The sequence below is a fragment of the Crocuta crocuta genome, unplaced genomic scaffold (genome assembly GCF_008692635.1).
Source record: "Crocuta crocuta isolate KB4526 unplaced genomic scaffold, BGI_CrCroc_1.0 scaffold25, whole genome shotgun sequence".
Classification (NCBI taxonomy): Eukaryota; Metazoa; Chordata; class Mammalia; order Carnivora; family Hyaenidae; genus Crocuta; species Crocuta crocuta.
In genome coordinates this window covers 3,043,399-3,068,182 of record NW_027532015.1, presented here as the reverse complement: position 1 = coordinate 3,068,182, position 24,784 = coordinate 3,043,399, and the positions used below count along the sequence as shown (strand labels likewise).

General features: G+C 41.4%; 1 protein-coding gene across 1 annotated transcript in view; it reads right to left on the bottom strand.

The window, feature by feature from the left end:
- The window catches only part of LRP11 (LDL receptor related protein 11), a 63,901-nt gene that overhangs the window by 34,363 nt on the left and 4,754 nt on the right, over positions 1-24,784 (bottom strand). The window contains exons 2-4 of the mRNA XM_077776154.1: positions 20,029-20,246; positions 16,887-17,213; positions 10,678-10,835 (exon numbers count right to left, since the gene is read on the bottom strand). Of these exons, the coding sequence (XP_077632280.1) occupies positions 10,678-10,835; positions 16,887-17,213; positions 20,029-20,246 (703 nt within the window). The remainder of the gene's footprint in view (positions 1-10,677; positions 10,836-16,886; positions 17,214-20,028; positions 20,247-24,784) is intronic.

Here is a 24,784-nt window from a genome sequence, read left to right as displayed (position 1 = left end):
CAAGTGAGTAAATCTATTCTGTTTGCAATTCAGTTAATGTATTGGTCAAAAAAGCCCAATATTTACATCCCAAGGTGTTTAGAATTAACTGTAATAGTTACCTCTCCTGAATTGCTCATTTTTTTAAATGTTTATTTATTTATTTTGAGACAGAGAGCGCGCACACACTGGAACAGGGGAAGGGCAGAGAGAGAATCCCAAGCAGGCTCCACGCTGTCAGCGCAAGGCTGACATGGGGCTCGATCCCATGAACCATAAGATCATGACCTGAGCCGAAACCAAGAGTCGGATGCTCAACCCACTGAGCCACCCAGGCACCCCTCCTGGAGTGCTCATTTTATGCTCTGCAATATGCTACGCACTTTATTTGTGTTTTCCTATTTTGATGCCTTACTGAAATTCTATCAGGTTGTATTATCCTCTTTACAACCGAGGAAGCTGCGGCTTAAAGAACAGAATAATTTTCCTAAGTTCATCCTGCTAGGGAATTGGCAAAACCGGGTTTGAATCCAGACCATTCAATTGTAAATTCCATATGCACAGCTGTTCCAGAATCCTAGGTCTTGGTCAGCGGATTCAGGCCTTTCAAGGTCCTTATTCCAAGAACCATTTTTTACAAAGAATCCAGGCACAGTTTATATACAGACTGGCCGGCTGCCATGGTCTAAAAAAGTGGATACAGTAAATCAGGCTTAAACCCTGTTTGACTGGAAGCACACAGATTTACCGTCAACTCCTGTGATTTTGGAAGCCTATTGTGCTTGTCAGTTATTGTCTGGGAAGTTGTGTGTTTGTTTCTGAACAGGCAAAGAACTTCATTGCTTCTGCCCTTTCTGGAATAGATCTTTCTTAACTCCATTTACCCACATTTATTTTTCATGAATTATGTACTTTTTTCCTTCCCAGGGAACTTATTTTTCAATATTTCCTTATAAGTAACTTTCTTAAAGAAAAAAAACCCCTGCAATTAAACATTCAAGGCCTTGAGCTATTATCTAAAAAGAACTCATACTTAATTGAGGGTAGGCTACATTTAGGCTCACGGCTGACATCGAAACACAACAGGTAAGACCTGTCCCCATCTTTCATGCTCTGAAGTGTCTCCCCGCTTAACTAGAGCGGTAAATTCTAGGATTCACTGGGTTTTTTCTTCTGTCTTCACTCTTCATTTTTGAAGCAAGATACTTAGAAAGAAATCCTCAAAACCACAATGGAACATTTGTTCATGTGTACCAATTTATCCCCTGGTGTTACTTAGGTAACCTGTAGTCCTGGGAATCTTCTTTGTCTGGAAAATGCCCTGTGGGCTGCCGTTAGTTTCGAGTGGGAAGACTGAAGGGCGTGGATGTTGGTGAAATTTGGAGGCAGCTCAGCCTTGTTTCAATTCTATGGAATGTGGTATGTTTTGCTTCTCTTCTTCTCCTTCTGCTTCTCACTCCCAGGAAACACCTCGCCCTCTGTCTTCTCAGTGTCAGAATTACTCCTTTTAAAAGTCCTTTCCAGGGGAGCCCGGGTGGCTCAGTTGGTTAAGTGTCCGACTTTGGCTCAGGTCTTGATCTCACAGTTCGTGAGTTGAGCCCCGTGTCGAGCTCTGTGCTGCCAGCTCAGAGCCTGGAGCCCGCTTCAGATTCTGTGTCTCCCTCTCTCTCTGACCCTCCTCTGTTCATGCTCTCTCTCTCAGAAATAAATAAAACATTAAAAAAATAAAAATAAAATAAACGAATAAAAGTCCTTTCTGGCCTTAAGCCAGTCTGAAGACCACAGTCAAATGCCTCTTCAGGCATTTGAGGAGTGAGGTTTTGCTCCCTGTTAAAGGCCTTTTGTGCACAGGTGAGCACCTGGAATGAGTATGTGGGGTTCCTCGGGAGAATCTCTAAAAGAATATCACCCAGGCAGCAACACAGTCTTGCCTGGGTGTAAGATGAGACTATCAGTAGCAGCGTGAATACCATGGAAGGAAAAATAATCTCATGATAAACTGAATAGTATCAACATGCTTGAATGTTTACTATGTGCTGCTCACTGCTCCAGGAGCCTTACTTGCACAACCTCATTTGACCACAATAATAAGGACTCGTGTTCTTTTCATCTTGCGAATGGTTTAAATGATCTGCCAAGATCCCCCACACAAAAAGTGGTAGAGCTAGTATTCAAAAACCATAGTAAAGCAGGTGCTCTGTTAGCAGTCTTACTTGTTTGATGTCTTTCATTCATGGCAAACTGACTCACTTGAAGAAGGAAGAAATAGATGAAATCGATATGAAATTTTCTCAAGTACCCAATTACCATTTTTCTCTTTTTTTTTTTAAATTTAGAAACAGCTTCCTCCCCATCACCCCACCCACCCCCATCAAAGGCCTAGAATGCTTGGGATAACTTTTATTGAAGTGATTTACATTTTGTTTTTATGAAGACTAGAAATTCTCCAATAGCCAAGAAATAATAATAGTATGTATGCCGAGGATTTCCTTCGATGGGGTGCAAAGATATTGTCAGACAACACATGATAGCTCTTTGCAATATCTGTATGAGACCAGAGTGCTGAGCAATGTTCTGCTGGTCACACTAAGAAGTTTGATACAGATTTGGGGGCTATATGAGCACTTTTGGAAAGATTGGCTGAGCAGTCAATTACTTAAGAGAGAGAGAGGGAGTCAATTAACTAGCAAGTATTGTTAGAATCCTAGTAAGTATAGGTGCAGTTCAGAGCTTTGAGAGAGAAAGGGAAAAAATATCAAGGAATAAAGGAAGGAGGGAGGGAGGAAGGAATGAGAAGCCAGATGGGCCTTCTGGCAGCATTTGTGGGCAGCAAAACCCCTCTTCAGCTCATTGTTCCTTCCCTCACTGAAGAAACACTTCTAAAGAAATCCCTGATTACTGTTATAAATTCTGTTGTGATATTATAGATTTTATGTATTTCTTTCTACACATCGATGAAGATGTGTAAACAGAAGACAATAGATACAGTTAGTGTTTAATCTTTAAAGACCATAGTAGGTTCTCTGGAAACTTCTATATTGGTTTGACAACTACAAGCTGCCTTGAAAATCCTGCTTACTAAATTTTTATAAAGTCTTTCAATAGGCTTTTAAGTCATCCCCTTAACATGTAATGATTCCTCTCTTTTGTGAGCATTTTCAGTAGTGACCCAAACCATATTTCGGGAAATAGGACTGAGGAGGAGTAAGTGACAAAATGGCTCCTATACAAGGAGACAGAACGCAATTTGAAATTCAACAGTGATTTTGTGCTCTCTTGCTCTATGACCAAAAAGTCAAATCTTTTCTTAGAAAGCTTTACTCTAAGGTTGAGTTATAAAATACCATTTTTATCTATTGGGGGTGGTTTAAAAATGAGACCAATTGGGAGACCCCACATAGACCATCCAGTCTCAAGAAACTTGGATTTTATCAAGAAGGATCCATGTCCCTGTTTGCTCCAATTTTTCTCTGTGGTCCTGGTGTAATTAGAAATACCACCTCCCTTGAGCATCTGACTTCAGGTCAGGTCACAGTATGGTGGTTCGTGAGTTCAAGCCCCATGTCAGGCCCACTGCGGTCAGCACAGATCCCGCTTCAGATCCTCTGTCCCCCTCCCTCTACTCCTCCCCACTTCTGCTCTCTCAAAAATAAAAAAATAAATTAAAAATAAAGATTTGGGAATATCACCTCTTTTTACTCCCAGATAGGTCCCAATTTAGATGATTATCTATTTTCAAAAATTAATTATGTGCAGCAGGCAAGCCAGTGTGCAAATGGTTTGAACTTCACAATGAAGTTATTGGTGTAAGCAATACCCATTATTTTCTTTAAGGTTATTCATTTATTTTGAGAGACAGCATGTATGTGCAAGCCGGGGAGGGACACAAAAAGAGGGAGAGAGAAGATCCCAAGCAGGCAGAGCCCAACATGGGGCTCAATCCCACAAACTGTGAGATCATAACCTGAGCAGAAATCAAGAGGCAGATGCTCAACTGACTAAGTCACCCAGGAGTCCTCAAACAATATCCATTCTTGAATAAACTTCCGTTACATGTGGTATTCTAAAATCATTTAGTTATTCTAAAATCATTTGAACATCCTTGAACTCTGTATCCTGCTCCTAAATGTCATATGTTACTGTTGACTTCAGATTTAAAAGTATTATGTTGAAGAAAAAAAATGTATTACATTGAATAATCATGAACTCAGTGTCATCTAATGGGCTGCCTGAAAGATATGTCTTTTTGCATTTAAGAAAATGTGTCATTTTACATTTGCATTTTGTATTATAGACTAATATTCAGTTAAGCACATGTAGAATATCCTGTCCAAGGGCAGAAAATACATAACCTGAAAGTCCAGTGGGTTCTGACCAATCATCTTTCCTATTCTTTTTTCATAAATGAAGACACCAAGCCAGGAACATAAGCTTTCCCATATGTTTAGTCAATGTAAAGTGCTTAGTATAGCACTGAATACACACACTAAGTATTAAAAATACTCAGACTAAGTTTTATCATTATTAAGTTGGCAGAAATAATTCCTCTCTTAGAATGAGGGCCTAATTGGTTTTTGTTGTTTTATGATACCTGAATGAGTCTTTTGGAGGTGCAAAGATAGTCCTACAACCTGGCCTTAAGGTACTGCAAGACAAAAGGAGGGCTGACTTTTTGACCAGAGGCCTTTCTTTACTCGAAGCTTCTCTCTACTGAGAGAAAGAGGTAAAGAGTCTGTGCAGATGGTGGAGAACAGGGGAGATGAGAAGAGAGAGGAGGAGTCAAGAAGAAGCACCCAGTGAAAAGCCTGACCAGCGAGGGCCCCTCAAGGGGTGAGAATGGTCAAGGGACATAAAAACAAGTGTATCCCACATGGGGTGTTAATTTAATTGTTTTGCTCTTCTAGCCTATAATTGATCGGCCCCCATTCTCAGCAACCTTCCAAGTGAGCCCCATTTTGCAGTTTGAGGGAGAACTGCATTAACATTCTAGTCAGCTGGATCTCATTCTCAGAAAAAAAAAAAATGACTTGACAGTCCCAATTTCCCTGTCAGAAATTTTGGGGTGTAGGGGTACCTGGCTGACTCAGTTGGAAGAGCACTGACTCTTGATCTCGGGTGAGTTTGAGCCCCACATTGGGTGTAGAGACTAATAAGTAAAATAAACTTAAGAAAATAAATTTTGAGGCATAAAACCAGGCTGACCAAGTGAAAGGGGTCCATGGGATGGCCCCTGAAGGGTGTTAATTACTGCTAGAGGAAAATTTTCAAACTGTGACTATGACTCACACAAATCTTTTTTGTTGTTGTTCTTAATTTGGGGAGGAAATGAATCACTCTGAAATCACAGACTTTTAAAAACGTCTTAACTTGGGTGAGCTGTAAGCAAAGTGCAATTCCACAATGGCTTGAAAATACCTGTGTATCTTATTTTCAGGTATGAAAGTGTGTTAAGATCTCACACAAATCTAATAGGAACCTGCATGAAAGATTTTATTTAACTCATTATTTAACTCATTAATTAAAGAGAAAACCCATAAAGCATCCCACAGATTCAAAGGAGAACCTGAAGAACAGACAGATGTAAGCAGTCATGAATGAAGTCGCCAGGAGATGCAAAACTGAAACAAGTTTGCTATTAGAACTATTAGGCACCAAAATGCACGTATTAACAGATTAATGCCTATGGGTATTAAAATGTCATGCTTGAATCCACTTTTCCACAGGGCAGAAATCTATTTATTTGCATTTCTATGGACAAGAATCATTTGCATTCCCTTCTTTCTTTTTTTCTTTCGTTCGTTCTTTCTTTCTTTCTTTCTTTCAAGAGAGCATGTGTGCAAGAGAAAGAGAATCCACACAAGTGCATGTGAGCGGAGGAGGGGCAGAGAGAGAGAGAGAGAGAGAGAAAGAGAAAGAATCCTAAGGAGGCTCTGTGCTGTTAGCGGGGCTTGATCTCATAAACCGTGAGGCCATAACCTGAGCTGAAATCAAGTCAGCTGCTTAACCGACTGAGCTGCCCAGGGGCCCTGCCCTCTGCCTTCTACCATCTATAAATGATAACCTTGAAGGACATGCCCCACGATCCCCAGCACTCCACTGAAAGGCACTCAGTCATCTCTTGCCATTTCAGTCTTTCACGATGTTATATTAAAATTTTAACCCACAAGGTGAGGATGTGTCTTCTTGTGAGATTGTTCTGAGGCTTCCAGATAAAGTCTAAACTGCCTAGCACTGAGTGGGGGGCTCAATTAATGGCAGCTTTATTATGATGAAGTCATAGCAGGATGAGAATTTACTTTTGAGGGCATTCACGAATGTACACCATTGTAAGACAGTCACAGTTTGGTAGCAAATAGCTCTCTTACTGCAGACTTTGTCACGTAGATTATGGTTTTATAACTTAAGATCCACCCACCAGCATATTACACACTTGGCTGGGGAACTGGCCCACATTTTGCTCTCGATGGCAGAGCAGTCAGCCTTAAAAGCCCATGAGGAATGCCTAACTTTGTAACTGCTTTATAAATCTCTTCAGTAAATTAAATACTGAATCATCAGCATTATTTTTAATCAGCACTCATATATGCAATTCATTGCTTACAGAATAAAGCTTTTAATAGCAAACAGACAAAGCTAGATGACAATAGAGGCAGATTTATAGCTGCTGGAACAGATATGGCCCAGAAGTGCTGACTAACAGTCAGCGTCCATCTCAAGGGAGCTCTCTAGTGGTATAATCAGTGGCTTGTCCATGTATCTTTTCTGACCAACCTAGTTCTCAAAGCAATACAGATATTAATTTTGCAGCTGACATAATGCATTGAAGGATAATAAATATGCTGGATGACACTTAAAGTTCAAAATTATTTCTGTTGTAGATGAAAACCAAAGGCTGAGATGTAAAAGGATAAACATAAGGTCCTGCACTCAGGTTCAATAAATCAACTACACAAACACTGGATGGGGAGGCTATCAGGAGAGCAGTTCATGCAGAAAGATGAAGCAGGTTTCAGGTAATCCTGCTAATGGAAAACTCAACATGAATCTATTGTGTGAGGCAGCCATTAAAATAGTTTATATAAATTAAGCTTCATTAATAGAAGTGGAGACAACGTGTGCATCACAGGAGGTGATAATCTGTGTCAGGAAGAACCACAGTTTACACATGGAGTTCATAGGCATGTCAGATTTTAAGAAGGGCATGCAAGAATCGGAGAAAATCCAGAAGAGGCTGGATAGTAGATGTGATTATCTGAAAAATCAACTTATGAGGAACATCTGAAAGACTGGGAGTGTTGAATTCTGAGAAGAGCATTCCAAGTGGTTGGCATTCATTATTTTCAAAAATTTAAGTGGCTGATACACAGAATAAAAAGATGTGTTCAGTGCTTTTCCAAAGAGAAGATCTAGCACCAGTGCACAGATGTAATAGGAGGCACATCCCATTTGCCTAATAATTAGACCATGAGATCATTACCTGAGCTGACTTCAGATGCTTAATCCACTGAGTCACCCAGGTGCCCCCAATTCGCCTAATAATTGAGGCTGATGAAAAATGTCACAGTGAAATAGTGACGTGAACTAGTAAGTTTTCACTCCTGGAAAAAACAGCCAGAGAATGGATGACCACTGGAAGGGATATGATGGAAGGGCTCCTCTATGGGTGAGAGGCAATTCTAAGACTATATAATTGTTGACTGAATAATCAACTCAAATCATTAGTGTAGGGCTAGCTGATTCTTGTTTTTGTTTTTGTTCCAACAGAATATAAATCAGTGCTTCCCCACAGAGGGAAGACCCTGTGAAGACAGAGGAAGTAGCTGACAGCCAACAGGTCAAGGAGAAAGGCTTTCAAAGAAGCTAGCCATGCTGACACTTTGATCTTGAACTTCTAGCCTCCAGGACTGTGAGAAATTTCTGTTGGTTAAGCCACCCAGTCTGTGGTATTTTGTTACAGCAGCCCTACCAAACCAATATTGACTTTTTGAGCCTCCTCTAACTAAAGTGGTTTGGACAAAGTTTATTTGGCTAAGCCAGGAAATACTGCTATCTAGGAAGGGTCCTGACAGAGTTAATAAAAAGCAACTAGCTTCACGACTCAGAATACCTTTTATTGAGCCAGCAATTCCATTTCTGAGGATTAATTTGAAGGAAGCAAAACACTAACTTGAAAGAATATATGCACTCCCATATTCACTGTGGCATTATTTACAATAGCCAAGATAAGATAAAGAAATAACCTAAATGTCCACTGATGGATGAATGGATCAAAAAAATTGTGGTATATAAATATTCAGCCATAAAAAGGAATTTTGCCATTTGTGACAACATGGATGGACCTGGAGTGAAATAAGTCAGAAAAAAACAAATACCTTATGATCTCACTTATATGTGGAATCTAAACAAAAAACTGAACTCAGGGACATCTGGGTGGCTCAGTCGGTTGAGTGTCTGACTTCAGCTCAGGTCATGCATGTTCTTGCGGTTAGTGAGTTCAAGCCCCACATCTGGCTCGCTGCTGTCACAGCTAAGCCTGCTTCAGATCCTCTGTCCCCTTCTTTCTCTGCCTCTTCCCCACATTCTCTCAAAATAAAAAAAAAAAATTTTTTTAACTGAGTTTAGGGCACGTGAGTGGCACAGTCAGTTAAACATCTGACTCTTGATCTTGGCTCAGGTCATGATCTCACAGTTCCTGAGTTCGAGGCCCACATGGGGCTCTGTACTGACAGCACAGAGCCAGCTTGGGATTCTGTTTCTCATTCTCTCTGTCCCTCCCCTACTTGTGCTCTCCCTCTCTCTCTCTCAAAATAAATAAATAAACTTAAAGAAAAATTAAAAGAAAAAACTGAGTTTATATATACAGAGAATAGATGGGTAGTTGAAAGAGGCAAGGTGTGAGGGTTGGGCAAAATGAGAAAACTGATAAAACGAAGAAGTCATGGGGTGTAATTACAGCATGGTGGCTGTAGTTAATAATACTGCACTGTATATTTGAAAGTCACTCAGAGTAGGGGCACCAGGGTGGCTCAGTCAATTAAGCGTCTGACTCTTGATTTCAGCTCACGTTATGATCTCACAGTTTTGTGAGTTCAAGCCCCACCTCAGGCTCTGTGCTACAGCAGAGCCTGCTTGGGATTCTCTCTCTCCCTCTCTACCCTTCCACCACTCACTCTTTCTCTGTTTCTCTCAAAATAAATAAATAAACTTTAATTTTTTCAAAACAGGAAAGTTGCTGAGAGTAAATCTTTTTCTTTTTCTTTTCTTTTTTTTTTTTANAGGCTCTGAGCTGTTAGCACAGAACCTGATATGGGGCTCAAACCGACGAACTGCGAGATCATGACCTGAGCTGAAGTTGGACGCTTAATGGAGCAACCCAAGTGCCCTGAGTGTAAATCTTTAAAATGAGTTCTCACAACAAGAAAACAAATGTGTTACCATGTGAGGTAATGGGTGCTAACTAGAATTATTCTGGTGATCATTTCACAATATCCAGTCATTATGTTGCTCTTCTGAGACTAATGTTATCTACAGCTCAAATAACAAAACAAAACACAACACAGACTCCCAGTGTGGAGGCAGCCTCTGGGCCAGTGACTCACTCCCATCCCAGCAATTCCAGCTCAGTCCAGATAAGTTTGGTGAAACCCAGTGTTGTGTGCCCAAACCAGAGCATGAGGCCACTCATCACCTCATGTACTAACTCAGTTATCTCAAGCAGGCCTCATCGCTAGGTGAGATGGTTACTTTCTGGATCATGTGAAGAATTCATTTATTCTATTGTTATTTTCCTCTTTATATTCCTTCATATTTTTCAAATTTTCTGCCTGGGCCTTGAACTAAGAAAAGAAAAAATAAAAAATGTAAAAAAAAGTAAAAAATGTAAAGTAATAAAAAATAAAAAATATAAAAATGTAAAAAGTAATCTGAATCATTAAAACAAAGCATGAGTCTTTTCCTTTCAAATGCTTTGCCAAAAAGTTTACAAAAAAGAGAAAGTTTCGGGGAGCCTGGGTGGCTCATTTGGTTGAGCATCTGACTCTTGATTTCAGCTCAGCTCATGGTCCCAGGGTCATGGGATTGAGTACATGCTGAGCATGGAGCCTGCTTAAGATTCTCTCTCTCTCTCNTCTCACGGTTCGTGGGTTCGAGCCCCGTGTCGGGCTCTGTGCGGACTGCCGGCTCAGATCCGGGAGCCTGTTTCAGAGTCTGTCACTCCCTCTCTCTCTGACCCTCCCCTGCTCACGCTGTCTCTCTCTCTCTCTCTGCTATAAATAAATAAAACATTTTAAAAAAAATGAAAGTAAGCTTCAAAACAAATTATCATGATCACTGTTTACTCAGAAGGTAAGTTCATATAATGAATAACTTTTTCAACAGTCACTTTTGAAAATTATTTTTTTTAATGTTATTTATTTTTGAGAGACAGAGAGACAGAGTGCAAGTATGGGAAGGGCAGAGAGAGAGGGAGACACAGAATCCGAAGCAGGCTCCAGGCTCTGAGCTGTCAGCACAGAACCCGACATGGGCTCGAACCCACGAACCGTGAGATCATGACCCATCAACAATCACTTTTATGCCTTCTCCATTTTATACCTCTTCTGCTAGCTTACAGGTATTTGGGGAACAGGAGAGGAAGAACATTACGAGAGATCACCTCATGGAAACAGTTGGTGTCATTACAATGACGTCATGAATTACCTTCATGTCCACTGATGGGTCACCCAGCAACAGCGTCCACTCATACTGGACGATGGCATGGTCGTCTGTGCTCTCACGGCCATCCAAAACCACTCCATCTGTAGGCAGGTGCAAAACTATGTCCTTCCCAGCCTTGCTAAGTGGGGGCTCATCTTTTTCTGTGAAAGAAATAATTCACAAGAGGTGAGTGCCTATTTTTTAAATAATTTATTTAAAGCAGTATCTTGTTTGCTAGAATAGATGTAGTCTAGCATGCAACTAGTTTGAGAATGTATAGCAACTGAAAGTTATTTTCTTATTGATTTTCATGTATTCTCTTTACATAATAAATACAATAGCAATTTATTAAGAATATGGAATTTAGCTATAATACATGCAGAAGAGGAGGTATGGAGAATCAGCTATTAGCAGTAGCTAGGACAAAATTGTGGGTACAAGACAGAGTACTAGGCTATCCAATCTGGAGTAGCAGTTCTATTCTCTAGATTAAAATTTTCATTTAATTTATAAGTGATTTAAGTTCAAAGTTCAACTAAATGAATTTTAAAAAAGACTTTTGAAACACATATGAAAAAAATCCTCCTCTGATACAGATTTTTTTCCTTACCCTCAAGTTTTTAAAATAGAAGTGGTATAAAGTATTCAATATAGAGGAAATAAATTGGGGTGCCTGTATGGCTCAGTCGGTTAAGCGTCCAACTTTGATTCAGGTCATGATCATGTGGTTTGTGAGTTCGAGCCCCACGTCAGGCTCTCTGCTGACAGCCTGGAGCCTGCTTCGGATTCTGTCTCTCACTCTCACTCTCTCTCTCTCTCTGTCTCTCTCTGCTCCTCCCCTGCTTGTGCTATCTCTTTCTCTCTCTCTCTCTCCTCTCAAAAATAAGTAAACATTAAAAAAATGCTTTTAAAAAGGAAATAAATTAAATTTGGAAAGTTAAGGCAAGTTCTTAGATTCACATAAAGTTCAACTTGGCAATTCTCTGGAGAACAATTTTTCATCTAGGAAAATAGAAAACACGCACAGTTTCCAACAACTAATTTTTATGACAGAATCTGGCACACCACGTTTCTGTATGATAGCAAAACAAATATGTTTGCCTTCGATCTGGAATAGTACTAAATAATTTAAGGTTAACTACATTCACTAACTAATCTATAACTCGTAGCCACTTTCAGCTGTGACTGATAGGAGAAGCTGCATACAGAAAACATTTCTGAGGTACACAGTTACGAATATTTTATTGATTTAAGGTTATAAGTAAGCTTACACAGATGTAAATATATACATATATTTTTTTTTTGAGAGAGAGAAAGAGGGAGAGAGCGTGCACATGTGAGTGGGGGAGAGGGGAAGGAAGAGGGAGAGAGGATCCTAAGCAGATCTCATACCCGGTGCGGAGCTGATGCAGGTGGATCCCACGACCATGAGATCATGACCTGAGCCAAAACCAAGGGTAGGATGCTTAACCAACTGAGCCACTCAGGCACCCTGATATATTTTAAAGAAACTTAGTAATATTAATGGGGAAAAATCTATAGGTTCTTATAAATATATCCTGTTTGGCATTGACTACTTCCCCCCTCCTCCAGTGCCAAAGCTCTGTGCAAATTCTGGCTTGGATGTGTTCCTCCTGAGCTTCCGCTGAATGATGTGGCTGAGGCACTGCTCCCTTCCTCCAAAGCCCCAGTTGCTTCCTAAGCAAACGCCTAAGAGCCTATTCAGATGTCACAGGGCCAGATGTCTGAGGCTAGCAGCAATCCTCTTCATTTCTCACTAGGCAACAGCCGGGTCACTCTTGATGCACTGCAGCTAAAATGACTTTTCTGAAATTCTAATCTGATTGGGTCCTTTCCATGCTTAAGAAAAACCCTTCAACAAGTTACCATGACCTTTCAGATGCTCAGAGACCGGCTGGTCCAGTCCTATCTTCTGTTCTACTAATCTTCCCAATACCCAGAAACAGAGAATTTCTAAAAGGGGCTGGCAGCTCTTAGAGCTGTGGCTTTTCTGAATGAGAATGCTGCTGATCATCTCAAAAAGGGGCGGCTTTTTTTTTATGAGCATGTTTACAGGAAATAAGTACATTTGCTATTGCCAATGGTTACATTTGTCTATTGAGAAGAGTCCCATTTTTATAGTCATTTAAAAGAATGAGGACTAATAACTCATTTTTAAATAAGCCACACAAGCATCCTTTGCCTAAGAAGAAATTTGTTCTGCTTTTTTCCACCTCTGAGCAAAGACCCAGGGTCTTATGTCTTTATCTGCTTCTCCCAGGTAAGGAGAGAGGTGACAATTTCATTACTAATAGGCCATTTTACACAGTGGTACACAGATCTTTCTTTTGGTTCTGGAAGTTTCCATTGCTTTCTACACAATAGTTTACCACTTTATAAATCTGGAAAGCATCTTATAATTCACAGTAATACATTATAATTAGCAGTTATTTGCATGAAAATTTATTTTTAGGGGCGCCNGCCCTCAAAGATAAGATGGAAAAAAATCAGGGAAGTTTTGAAATATCCCACATATTACAACCTAATTAATCCTACTGCCCCTGGAAGAAAAAACAATTCATTGTTTTAGTTGTTCACTTTTCCTTAGGTGAGCTTTAAGATATGATTTATGAGCACAATGAAATCCTCATATCCTCTATATTGATCACTGTTGTAACTGAAATAAGGGAGATACATTCCTTCATCGGTTCAAGTCCAGGAAAGTTATACTGCATAATGTATCTTAAAATAAGCCAGAGTTTATCTACCCAGAGACAGGCCTTAAAAGTAAACAAGTGACAAGAAGAAGAGGAAAGGAGTGTGCTATCATTTAAAATTATTTGACTTGCTGATAAAGAACATGACAAAGGTAAATTTGCATTTTCATCATAAAAATACAATAAAGCAATGCTAACTACTATGGAAACATTGATTTCTTTTGAAAACTAAACACACTTGGTAAGATCTGTAGAGGTGAATAAGACTCATGCTAATTTTGATGAAGCATATCAAGGTGGCATTTTATGCAGGTAAGAATAATATTACTGATCTGTTAACTAATCTGATTTACAACACAATGCTGTGAACAGAGCTATAATGACGAGGAGGAGGCTGTGGAATCTAGATCTGTACTGTATGGGCACAAATGATATAGCAGAGGTTGAGGAATTAGAAAGGACTCTTGACGTCCTTTTTCATTGTGTGTTCTTCTTAATTGTAACATGACAGGAAAGAATTATTCTGATTATCATCATTTTTGGTGTGTACTGTTATAGTCTTTCTATATATGAGCTGATGTTAATAAGAGGTACCACTCATTGGGTGGCATAAGTGCTAAGTGCTTGTAAGCCATGTCACTCAACTCTCATGAGTCTCCGAGGTAGGTATTATCGCCTGCATCAGACTCATGAAAAAATGAGTTAGAGGCTAAGTTGCCTAAGATGATACAAATGATCAATCTGTCAGTTCCGATGTCAGCTCAGATTTTTCTAAGTATACTGTGGGGGTACCCAAGTGTATTCGAGTTACAGGAAATACAAATTTCCATCCTGATTTAGCCTATTAATATATTCTATTTATTGATATTTATTCATATATTCTAGTACTGCCCATGTTACTATATAAATGTCACAGTTGTCATTTAGATTTTTTAAAATTTTATTAATGTTTATTTTTGAGAGAGAGAGAGAGAGAGTGTGTGTGTGAGTGGGGGAAGGGCAGAGAAAGAGAAGGAGAGACAGAATCTGACACAGACTCCAGGCTCTGAGCTGTCAGCACAGAGCCTGATGTGGGGCTCAAACTCACAAACCACGAGATCCGGACCTGAGCTGAAGAAGGATGCTTAATCGACTCACCCACCCAGGTACCCCGTCCATTTTGATTTTTAACCTCTAGTATTGGGCATTTGCTTTATTATCAATTTGTTTCACCATTATAAATAATGCCACAATAAATATTTTTGCTCCTACTTCTTCTTTAGCATGGATCACTTTCCTATAAAAACATTCCAGAAGAATGAATGACTATTTTAATGGTCTCTGCCACATGGTTCCTGTGAGACACTTGTATGACACAAGTCTGCAACTCACATGCATTGAGACTCTGGGCAAGTTACTTTCCCCGAGCCTTCTGGTACATTGGGGAATATAACAGAACCCAGGTCTTTGGCTGTTGTGAGAAGAATGAGTTCATGTGTCTAAGGACCCCAGAAGAATGCCTAACACCAAACTCAATCAGCGTCAGCAACGAACACGGCTGATGGATTCTGCTATAAATCTGTGCCATCCCATCCCACCTGCCCCCTCACTACTTCATGGTGTCTTAACTCACCTCAAATGGCCCCCCAACAAATTCTCTGCAAGAGCTTTTCTAATCCATTTTCATGCTCCTTTGGCTTCCAACTCTGTATGCTCAGAAAAGTCAGAAAAAGGGGTCCCTGGGTGGCTCAGTTGGTTAAGCATCCGACTGTTTATTTCAGCTCAGGTCATGATCTCACAGGTGGTGAGATCAAGCCCCACATCAGGCTCTGCGCTGACAGTATGGAGCCTACTTGGGATTCTCTCTCTCCCTCTCTTCCTCCCAGACTCGTGCATGCTCTCTCTCAAAATAAATAAATAAAACTTAAAAAAAAAGTCAGGAAAAAAGAGACAATTCAAGAAGGAAAAACTTAGAAGTTTCAGAAGCATAAAGAACTTCAAGAGGTTAAGCATCTGGGCAGGGCAAACAGAGGGCATGTGGGTAGGTAACCTTTGCCCTCATTGCAGAGAATGAGGGTGCCTTGGGGCCTGAGCTACACCCTTCTACTTTCCTGGTTGCTGAGCCTGACAGTGTTTTCCAGAATGAGGACCAAACCCTGCGGTCATCTGTTTTCACCCCTGAATATCTATATAATTGAATTCCCAAACTCAGAAACTTCTACTAGTAAACCTAACTTTTTTTTTAAATTTCCACGAGCATATTCTTTGTTTATTTTCCTTTTGCTCTCCCCTGGCTTATAAGAAAGCTTCCTGTGGCCATATTGGTTTTTTTCTAGATGTGCATTCAGAACAAGGGAAAGGGATTTTGTTTCTTTGCTGCTGGGATTTTTCGGTCTGTGTTTGGGCAAAGAGGAAGGCTGTGCGGGTAACACCATGGGGCAGGCTCAGTGACAGTTGGTTGGGGGGGGCGGTCCATGTGAGAGTGCTTCCTGCCTCCACTTCAGAGAGAACACTTTGGTGTTCTTCCCAATGTCTGCCTCAAGGCTGAGCAGTCACAGGATTACCTCTGATGTCTGCTCAGGTGCAGGTGGGTAGGGGGGTGGGCCACTGTGGGTACGGTTTCCCAGCCCTTGCCTTTGGACCTTCAGGTCTTGGGAGGCACCAGATTTCCAAAGCAACTGAGGCTACCCCCACCCTCAATCTTGCTATGATATCATTCTTGGGTTATTATAAATCACAGAGCAACAGAGTGGAGTCAAACACATAGCCAAACACACGTGGGCCCAATCAAGGTTTTATTCCCTCAATGGCCTTAATCTCCAACTGCTACAATTTTTTTGCGTGCCTTCTGTATGTGCCTTGACTCTCATTCAGAGCATCTGCAGGAAGTAAAACCACAGAAGGAAAAACATCATTATTAGCTCTTTAAGAAAAGGGACATGTCTTAAACTTTCACATCCTCAACGAAAATCAAATCCCTTCCTTTCCCCCTCTACAAAAGGGACCCGTAGTTCATGGGAATCAGTTGGACCCACTTCAAAAATACCGGACACCAAGTTTCCTCTTCCCGTTTTTGTCTGATGAAAACCACTACACATGGGATCATGAGTCGTGAGAACGACTCTAGGAAACCGGTGTGCTATGAGCAATCCGGCATCTAATTAGATTTTGCTCTTGCCATTACTTGACACAAACCATGACTTATAAAATCCCGAGCCTAAAATAACCTGCTTTTCCCTTTGCTTTTCTCCTCCCTCCCCAATCCTGGAGAGATTCCGGAAGCAGCCCACGGTGCCCTCTTCTGCCTAATCTACTAAGGTTTCTCAGAAACCGTCCATCAAAGAAACCAAAGCCACTCTTCGGGATGCCCGCCAGCTAAACTAACTTGGACGAAGCTGTTCCGTCTCTCGCTTGGCGGGACTGCCTAAGCGGGTCTCCCGGACGCAGCCACCCAACAGGCGCGAAGGCCGCAGCGCCCGAGAGGTCTGACCCACCCTCCTCCCGCGGGGTGCTCACCCATCGGAGGCGAGGCTCCCAGGTCTCCCTGCCCCCGCTGCGGGGCGCGGCTGAGGCTGTAGCTGCTGTAGCCGCGGTGCAGCGCGAACTTGCAGACGCTGCGGCCGCGGGCGGTGCAGTTGAAGAGGTAGCAGCAGAGCCCGGAGGCGGGGGGCGCGGGCCGCCGGGGCNCCCCCCCCCTCCGCCCTTCCGCAGGCTCCTCCCCGGCAGGGAGCGCGCGGCAGAGAGACCTGGAGGGCGGGTTCGTAGGGGTGCCGCGCTGAGAGTTCTTCGGTGACCGCAGCCCTCCAAGTCCGGGCAGGGCTTGAGTGTCTGAGACCCAGCCGGCTTCGTGAACAAGTTAGCTTCGTTAACAAGCGAGACCTGCTCCGGTGTCAGTCAGCTCGAAGGGGACGCTCAAATCCTTGTGACCTCGGGGTTTGCTTTAGAAAAGGGACTTGAACCAGGGAACCCCTAGTCTTCAGTCCTTCACCGCCCCCCATTGTTTGCATGTTAGGTTTCCCAGATGCACTTGGGTAGCACAAGGCGGGCCACGCTGTTGAGAAATCTAAAAATCGAGCAGTCACGTTCACTTATGTTTTCCACAAACCTACCTGGAAATCTGAACACAGCCAATTAGGAGGACCTGGGGAGTTATCTCTGTTGTCTCTGTTCAGCGTATAGAGAGGCCTTCCAGCTTAGATCATGTGCGATCTGGTGGAGTTGTGTTGTATTTATTTATTTATTTTTATTGAATGAACTCTCGCAGATAATCCTTTCCTTTGCCAAGGTATGAGTGAGGTAGAACACCGTAGCTTCAGGCGTGCAACATAATGATTCAACACATAGATTTTGTTGACTGATCACCACAGCATCTGTCATCATCCGGAGTTACAAAACTGAGCAGTAGTGTTTTAAATGACATAAGAAGGTATATGAAAATCCATTCCAGTGGAGAACACATCCGAGAGCTGTAACTGCCTGCCGACTGCTCTACAACTTACTTATTTCAGACAGAATCTCTTTCTCTTGATTCAGTTTTCTCCTGATGATGGATCACATTTTCTTGCTTTTTAGCATGTCCAGAAGTTTTTGACTGGATACATGAACATTGTAATTTGTACATTGTTCAATGTCTGTATTTTTATGAGGGAAAGAGAAACACTGGATAGGAAAATAGCAGTTTCTGACATATATAAATAAATGTATATATATATACACACACACATATATACATGTGTATATATATACATTTTAAATTTAATTAAATTTAATTTTTTAAAAATGTCTTTTATTTATTTCTGAGAGAGAGAGAGACAGTGTGAATAGGAGAGGGTAAGAGAGGGAGATACAGAATCTGAAGCAGGCTCCAGGCTCTGGAGCTGTCAGCACAGAGCCCGATGCCGGGCTCGAACCCACAGACTGTGAGATCATGACCTGAGCCGAAGTCAGACGCTTAACTGACTGAGCCACCCAGGCGCCCCTATACATTTTTAATTTTAGAGTTTATATTTGGAACCCATTGCTTTCATATCTAGAACAGAGAAGGAGATAGAAATAGAAGGTAAAAATGCAAAAGAAAAAACAGACAATATAGCCCAATATTTCTTGCTATTCCATGAAAAAGGAAATTTCTAGAGTTCATGAAGGTGTGTATGTGAATGACTTTGAGGCTGAGAAAATGGCCTCTTAGCACTAAAGGCTATGTCTGGGCTATACTACCCTAGGCGGCTGGTTTTTCTACCTATGAGATAGCCACCCCACACAACTGAAGCCACTTAGATACCTTTGACAACATAAGCATTCCTTTTGCCTTAGACCTCAGAGAGCGTGAGTAGGTTTATGATAAAGAGAACCTTTCACTTGTGATAAAAATGGACCCTGAAGGCGGCATCAAATCTTCTATAATAGTAATTATTATTATTAATATGAAACATAAACATGTATGATAATGCAATATAATATTAACTAACAATTATAATGATTTCGGAGTTTGCCAAACACTTTCACGTACATGAATTCATATGACTTTCACAAAGATTTTAAGATGGACATGTGACCCTCACTCATGCCTTTGGGACAGTGAAAGGGAAGTCAATATAGAATGAGACCCAACTCACATGTTCCATGGGGGACATAATGAGGGACAGGAGGCAGGGTCAGCATTTCTCAGGAGCATTCCTTTCCAATCCTCCCAGCACCGCCAAAGATTTCCCCTCTGTAACTTCACAAGAGGGCCCTTTTGAGAAAAATGGAAATGACAGTGTGTTTTACCATCGACACTGGTTATTTCTGTGGTGTGAGATGGGAATGAATAGTGGAGGGGAATACTCACTTTTTTACTTTACAAGACTTCATATCAGTTGAAAGTTTTATATGAGCTTGTCATAAAGAATTTGTCAGTAAAAACAAAAACAAAACAGGCTCTGACTTCTGCCGCAGCCATATTAGAGTAAAGGGGTTGGGTGTATGTATCCTCCAAACTTAGATGAAAAATCCAGAAAAAAATAAAAAAGAAACAATGTGCAGGGGCGTCTGGGTAGCTCAGTTGGTTAAGTGACGGGCTCTTGATTTCGGCTCAGGTCATGATCTTGTGATTTGTGAGATAGAGCCCTGCATTGGGTGCTGCGCTGACAGTGTGGAGTCTGCTTGGGATTCTCTCTCTCCCTCTCTCTGCCTCACCACCCCTCAAATAAATAAACTTAGAAAGGAAGGAAGGAAGGAAGGAAGGAAGGAAGGAAGGAAGAAAGAAAGAAAGAAAGAAAGAAAGAAAGAAAGAAAGAGCTTTGGACACCGGATAATAGGCAGTGCAGGACCCAGGACAAGGGACACTAAGGCAGCGATCATTCTTACTGCCCTGGATTCCTGCCCAGAGAGAGATTCCAAACTGCAGGGCAGGGAGTGGAACCCAAAAGGAGCCTGGCAGTCTCTCTGAGCAGAGAAAGTGGAATTGAGAATTTTAAGGGGACCAGGAGGCTGGGATCCCCAGGGCAGAGTACCAGAGGGGAGACAGCTAGAGGGAAAGAGATCTGGAAGTCTGCAGAGGGTTCCCCTGAACCCTCACCTGAGTGCTGGTCAAGTGTGTGCATGTAAGGAAACCATCCAAGGCCAGAGAAAGAACCACTGGAAAGATGAGGCAGAAGAATTTCCAAGCTGCACAGACCTGGGAATAGTGATGTTCCGGGCGGCCGGAGTGGAGAAACCTGGAGTACCAGGGTGCCGTGGGAGGGAAGGATCACAAAGAAGTGCGGGCACACTAGCTCGCAGCTGTAAGATACGTTCACGCTTTGATTGCGGTGATGATCTCCCTGGTGCGTACATGTGTCAAAGCTCATCGGAGTGTGTGCTTGAAGTAGGTGCAGCTTACTGTCTTCAATTATACTTGAATAAAACTGTGAAAAACAAGTGTCATCACATGGTGTATTAGGAGGGAGATTGAGGCTGATTATGATTTGTGAGAGAGGCAATAAATCATTTATCTCCAAGTTGTAGTTTTTCTCCTTTCATTTCTATTAGAAATAAAATATCTTTGTTTTGAAAACCTAAACATCACAACCTTACCAATGGACAGAAGAATTTATATGTGAAGGTACATATGTCAGGACTGTGGGCTGAAAAGATGGAGATGTGTTGCTGCTTTATAAGATCATTAAAGGAGGGGTGCCTGGATGGCTCAGTCGGTTAAGCAGCTGACTCCCCACATTGTCAAAAAGCAAAAAAAAAAAAACCACCCCCTTAAACTTCAGATTTCCTCACTGGTTCCATGGGAAAAAATTAACAAGGTAAACTTTTAAGGGGACACAGATGAAATATTCTTAAGACAGGCATGTCTTTTTAATTATAAAACTTTATTCTACGGTTTACTAAAGGGCAAATAAGCTCATTTTATCTCTGTTCCAATTTATTAGCAAAAGGATGACTTACATTAGCAAAGTAATGGTTAACTTTTGTCTGCCTCATAGTTTTCATGGGTACTTGTTAAGATAGCTTTCGGGATCTTTGGTAACCTAAAATTTTAACATTTTGCTTAAATGATAAATTGAATTAAGTTCTTCAGGGGCACCTGGGTGGCTTAGTCGGTTAAGCGTCCAACTTTCGCTTAGGTCATGATCTCGCGGTTCGTGGGTTCGAGCCCCGCATCGGGCTCTGTGCTGACTGCCAGCTCAGAGCCTGGAGCCTGTTTCAGTCTGTGACTCCCTCTCTCTGACCCTCCTCTGCTCACGCTGTCTCTCTCTCTCTCCTAGAAAAAAAAAAAAAAAGTTCTTCAGATATATGGGCCTCTTCCAAATCAAATGGAATGCTGAAGCATTGCTTACTAAACATTGGTTTATGCTTCTGACTTCTTATGAAAAAAATTCTAATCCATGCTTTATGCTTAATGGGTTCATAAGTCTACCACCTAAAAAATTTTCTGATGTAACAGACAACTCACAATTGGTCATTACTTAGTTTTCACCAGAGACTAAGGTTTCTAAAAGTTAAAAAATCTGCTAAATGTAGTTAAAACTGATAAAAATAAGAAAAGCAACTCTGTATGTAGAAAAGTAGGAGATATGAAAGAAAAGTATAAGAAATGGAGTTTTTTTGTTTTGTTTTGTTTTGTTTGCTGAAGGTAAAAGAAAGTAATTTTGTCCTAAATTAGACTGGCTATTTGGAGAAAAATGGCTTGGGACAGAATCTAAAGGCAAAGAAAAGTTGTAGAAGGTTGTGAAGGAAAATCTTTAAAAAGAAATTTCCTGTGTGGTCAGGATGGACTAAGGTTAAAATAAATGGATTTTAAAAGTAACACAGGGTTAAGATTAACATTCCTCCTCCTTTGATCCAAGGGCTGGGAAAATAATGGCAATAGTCTTGCAACCGGCCTCCCAAATCCTCATTTGTGTTGTTCCTGTTTAGCAGAGGAATGGATGCCTCTGCCATGTGAAGGATGGATGATATACGAAGTGTTTTTACTAAGATACATGGGAGCCATTTTACTAAACTTAGCCCATTGTATGCCACAATGGATATCCATGTGGCTAAAACATATTTATGTGAGCATTGCTGAGAAAAGGCAGAGGAATGGACCTTGACTTTGGCCCTTTAGACCCCTCCCACGACAGCCAATGATCAATATGTAAGTTACTGCTGAGCCAAAATAAAATTAGTGCATCCTATGACAACCATAGAAAAAATACATTTTTGTTAAAGGTAATAAAAAAGGAAGTAAGTAAATATAATTTTAACAAAAAAGGTAAAACAACAGGTCAACACTCACTTTTATGTTGTTTTACTCACGTCTTGGTTGGAATTATTCATTCCTTATAATCCACAAGGTGAAACAATTGTAAAATGAGCATATATTATACTCAAAAACATGTTAAAAAAACAAAAAGGGAGAGATACTTCTGGTTGTCTGCATTACAACCTCAGCTCTTTCTTTCTCTCCTTTTTTTTTTTTTTTTGCAGTTTATATATTTTTGAGAGAGAGAGATAGAGCACGAGCAGGGGAGGGGCAGAGAGAGGAGACACAGAATCCAAAGCAGGCTCCAGGCTCTGAGCTGTCAGCACAGAGCCCAACACGGGACTTGAACTCATGGGCATTGAGATCATGACCTGAGCCAAAGTCAGACGCTTAACCAACTGAGACACCGAGGTGCCCTGAACCTCAGCCCCTTCTTGATCATACTATGATTAGTCTTAACTTTTTAAATCTACGCCTCAAGAACTAACTGCAGCTGAATGACATTCTTCAAAATAAGATAAACCTTCTCACCCTACCATGCTATTCAAAACCCCTGAAGGGGGGCCCACGCGGGCTGGGCCCACTAAACTTCTCAGCTTGGGTCAAGGATATACTTGTGTTCTTTCTGATTCTGGACCTCTGTGGATTCCCTCTCGGTTGGTGAAGCCTTACCATGACATGGTGGAGACCCTCAGGATATCTTCCAAAGAATCAAGACTTCCAGAGAATGGCTCTGAGTGAACAGCCACCGGCCCCCTTTTTCAAGATGGAAGAAGCCTCTTTGTGGACTCCTCATCCTGAAGCCGCTCCACAAATGCAAATCTTTGCCTCTGATATAACATGGGGAAGCCTTAAATACCTGTCTAACCAGTCTGGCATTCTCTTACAACACAATCGTATTGCATACACACCTGACTCACACCTGATGTCCATGATCTCCATCACTGATGGAAATTCAATTCGGGTGACCCTGATTATACTCCTTGCTGTCATTTGTCCAGGCCAAGCTCAATATTCATATTGGGCTCATCTCCTTAACCCACCTATATTTGACAGCTTAACACTCCTAGCCTGGGATATTCCTATTAGCAATAATGACACAGAGTTCATGGAAGGAGCCAATCTTAACCCGCCCTTCCAAACTGAACGAGAACATTAGCTTTAGATGTCAAGACCTCAATGGTGGTTTCCTCCAGCACCTCCTATGTGTGTTACTAACTTAGCAAATTATCTACTTGTCTTAAACTAAAACCCAACTGGCTATTGCATGTGCAGCCCAAAATCTCTACAAGGCCAGACAATTTTACCTTTCTTTTCAGCCACGAGCTTTGATATACCTCAAAAAACAAACATATCTCACACTCCTAATGTTATAGCTTGCTCTAGTCTCAAATGTTCATACTACCCCTAGAATAATATTCCTTGACAACCTGTATGGAGAGATTGAGCATAATCTTCACTGGGGAAATTAGACTATTATTGACAGGGGTCCTACAGGACATCTTGAAACAAAATATCCTAATAAGACCATATCCTTTGACCAGTTTAGTAGGGAGAATATTTTTTGGAAATACAGAGGCTTGTCTGGCCTTATAATTTCTGCACATAAAGGAAAATTAAAAGGATCTTGGCTTGTTAATCTTTGGAAACTAGGTCTTCCCTTCTTCACTCGTACTATTAGCCATGGTGAGATTTATGTAAAACAACATATTAACCCAACTTGGGCCTCCCTGCACAACGATCGATTTGCCTTGACCACTATTTGTGTCCCTTCTCCCTACATTCTCTTTCTACCTCCACTTTACAGATCCAACAACTAGAAAATAATTATAAAATCTCTACCTCCCAGGGCTGGTTTATGTCCTGCATAAGTAATGATCATATCACCCAATTAAATATCTCCTTATTACTGGTACTTAGTGCATCTCAACCTGGGTTCCTGTTAATAGCTCTGAACCCTATATGCATCCATGAAGACTAGGCGCGCTTTCCAAGCTTGTTCAACACTGGCACTCTGCTGTAAGAAAAAAAGAGATTTGTTGGCGTGTTAATGATGGGCATCCTAACAGCAGTGGGTGTTATCGCCTCTGCCATCACAGCTGGAGTCAGCCTGAGTCATGTTATACAAACAGCCCATGTCCTTAATAAATTTGTAGTCAGCACTACCAAAGAATTTATAAGTCGGACTTCACTGATAGACAAGTTTTGGCCCGCCTCGAGGCTCTTGAGGCTGCAGTGGAGTTTTTTGGAAAAAGACAGGAGACCTTGATCCTGCACTCTAAAAATTTTTTTTAATGTTTTACTTATTTCTGAGAGAGAGAGGGAGAGAGAAAGAGAGACAGCATGAGCAGGGAAAGGTCAGAGAGAGAGGGAGACACAGAATCTGAAGCAGGCTCCAGGATCTGAGCTAACTGTTAGCACAGAGCCCGACGCGGGGCTCGAACCCACGAACTGTAAGATCATGACCTGAGCCGAAGTCGGACGCTTAACCAGCTGAGCCACCCAGGCACCCCTTGATCCTCCACTCTAACTGCCCTGGGACCCTAACTATCAGCACATCTGCATGACTGGCATTCCTTATCGTCATACCCAAGCTTGGGATGCCATCCAGAGACATCTTCAGAGTGTTTTTTTCTTCCCACCTCTCTGACAGTACAAAAAAATTTAGATATGACATTGTGTCAACAGCAGCAAT